The following is a 1,119-nucleotide window of genomic DNA, read 5'->3' as shown; positions in this document are numbered from 1 at the left end:
GTCCTGCATTGAATATGTTGGTGTGCAACTTTGTTAAGGACGCCAAATCACATGTATGAGTCACCGTCTGTACTCTGAGGCTAAAACCGAGTTTCTCCCGCAGGTGCTGCAGGGCGGCGGCCTGGAGTCCCCGACCAAGCCCAAAGGTCGCCCTAAGAAGAACTCCATCCCCAGCAGCGAGCAGCTCTCTGAGCAGGAGCGATCCACCGCAGAGGCTGACCGGCCCGATGGCTCCAGCTCCCACTTAGAGAACGCTCAGGAGGAATGACCAGCCTCTTTATCTATGAACCTGTGGGACGCTCAGAGTGCCTGAAAAAAGGGGGATTTTTTTGCTGGACCGTACGGCCACCTGGTGCAAAAAAAGAAAAGAAAAAAAGAAAAAGAAAAAAAAGCCCTACAGAAACCTAACGTGCACGAGGCGACATCCTCCAGCAGCCCGGCGTTTTTGTGGCATTCCCTCGTGATGCTGCTGTTGAGGAGGGGACTCAAATATGTGCAGTAGGTCTAACTCTTTATATTCTACGGATCAGCTCTCACTTATCTGTCCTGCATTCCCTTTGTGTAACTTTGCATTTGATTAATTATTAAATATATTTTCACTAAGGCTCTTCTCCGTTTATTGCAAAGGGGGCATGGTTAAAGATAAGCGTGTCGTCACCGGCCCCGCGCGGCCCTGTTCACACGCGCCTAACATGGATACATATCTGCACATTCAGACAAGTTCGCAGCGATTCACCAGGCTCCAGATAACAGAGACACGGGGGCGTAAAGGCGCTCAGGTTTAGGACTAGTTGCTCTTGACCTGCGTGTCCTGCTGTGGTAATGTCATGATTCCATGTAGCAGCACTGGCGCTTCTCTTTCTTAATCGAAATAAAAATATGGATTTATTTAATGAGGAGTTTTTGGGGGGTGAGAATACAAAATAGGTCTCCTTTCACATGAAGCGTACCAGGGCCATTTAGGTGAATGCGAATGTAGGAAAATATGTTACAGTATCGTTAGCTTGAATTTATCGTGAACATGTTAATCAGAATATATAAAAGGTAATAACTTGACAGATCTGGACTGCACAGGAAGAACCACTGCGAAATAATAATAACAACAATAATAATTGTAAT

General features: G+C 46.6%; 1 protein-coding gene across 1 annotated transcript in view; it reads left to right on the top strand.

Annotated features, from left to right (window-relative positions):
- Window positions 1-603, top strand: part of barx1 (BARX homeobox 1) — a 3,341-nt gene extending 2,738 nt beyond the window's left edge. Inside the window, exon 4 of the mRNA XM_005947175.3 lies at window positions 104-603. Coding sequence (XP_005947237.1) covers window positions 104-268 — 165 coding nt within the window. The 3' untranslated portion in view covers window positions 269-603. The remainder of the gene's footprint in view (window positions 1-103) is intronic.
- Window positions 604-1,119: the final 516 nt, after the last annotated feature.

Source organism: Haplochromis burtoni, unplaced genomic scaffold, assembly GCF_018398535.1.
Source record: "Haplochromis burtoni strain Fernald_Lab_line unplaced genomic scaffold, NCSU_Asbu1 Contig_496, whole genome shotgun sequence".
Classification (NCBI taxonomy): domain Eukaryota; kingdom Metazoa; phylum Chordata; class Actinopteri; order Cichliformes; family Cichlidae; genus Haplochromis; species Haplochromis burtoni.
This window is presented reverse-complemented; position numbering and strand designations above follow the sequence as displayed.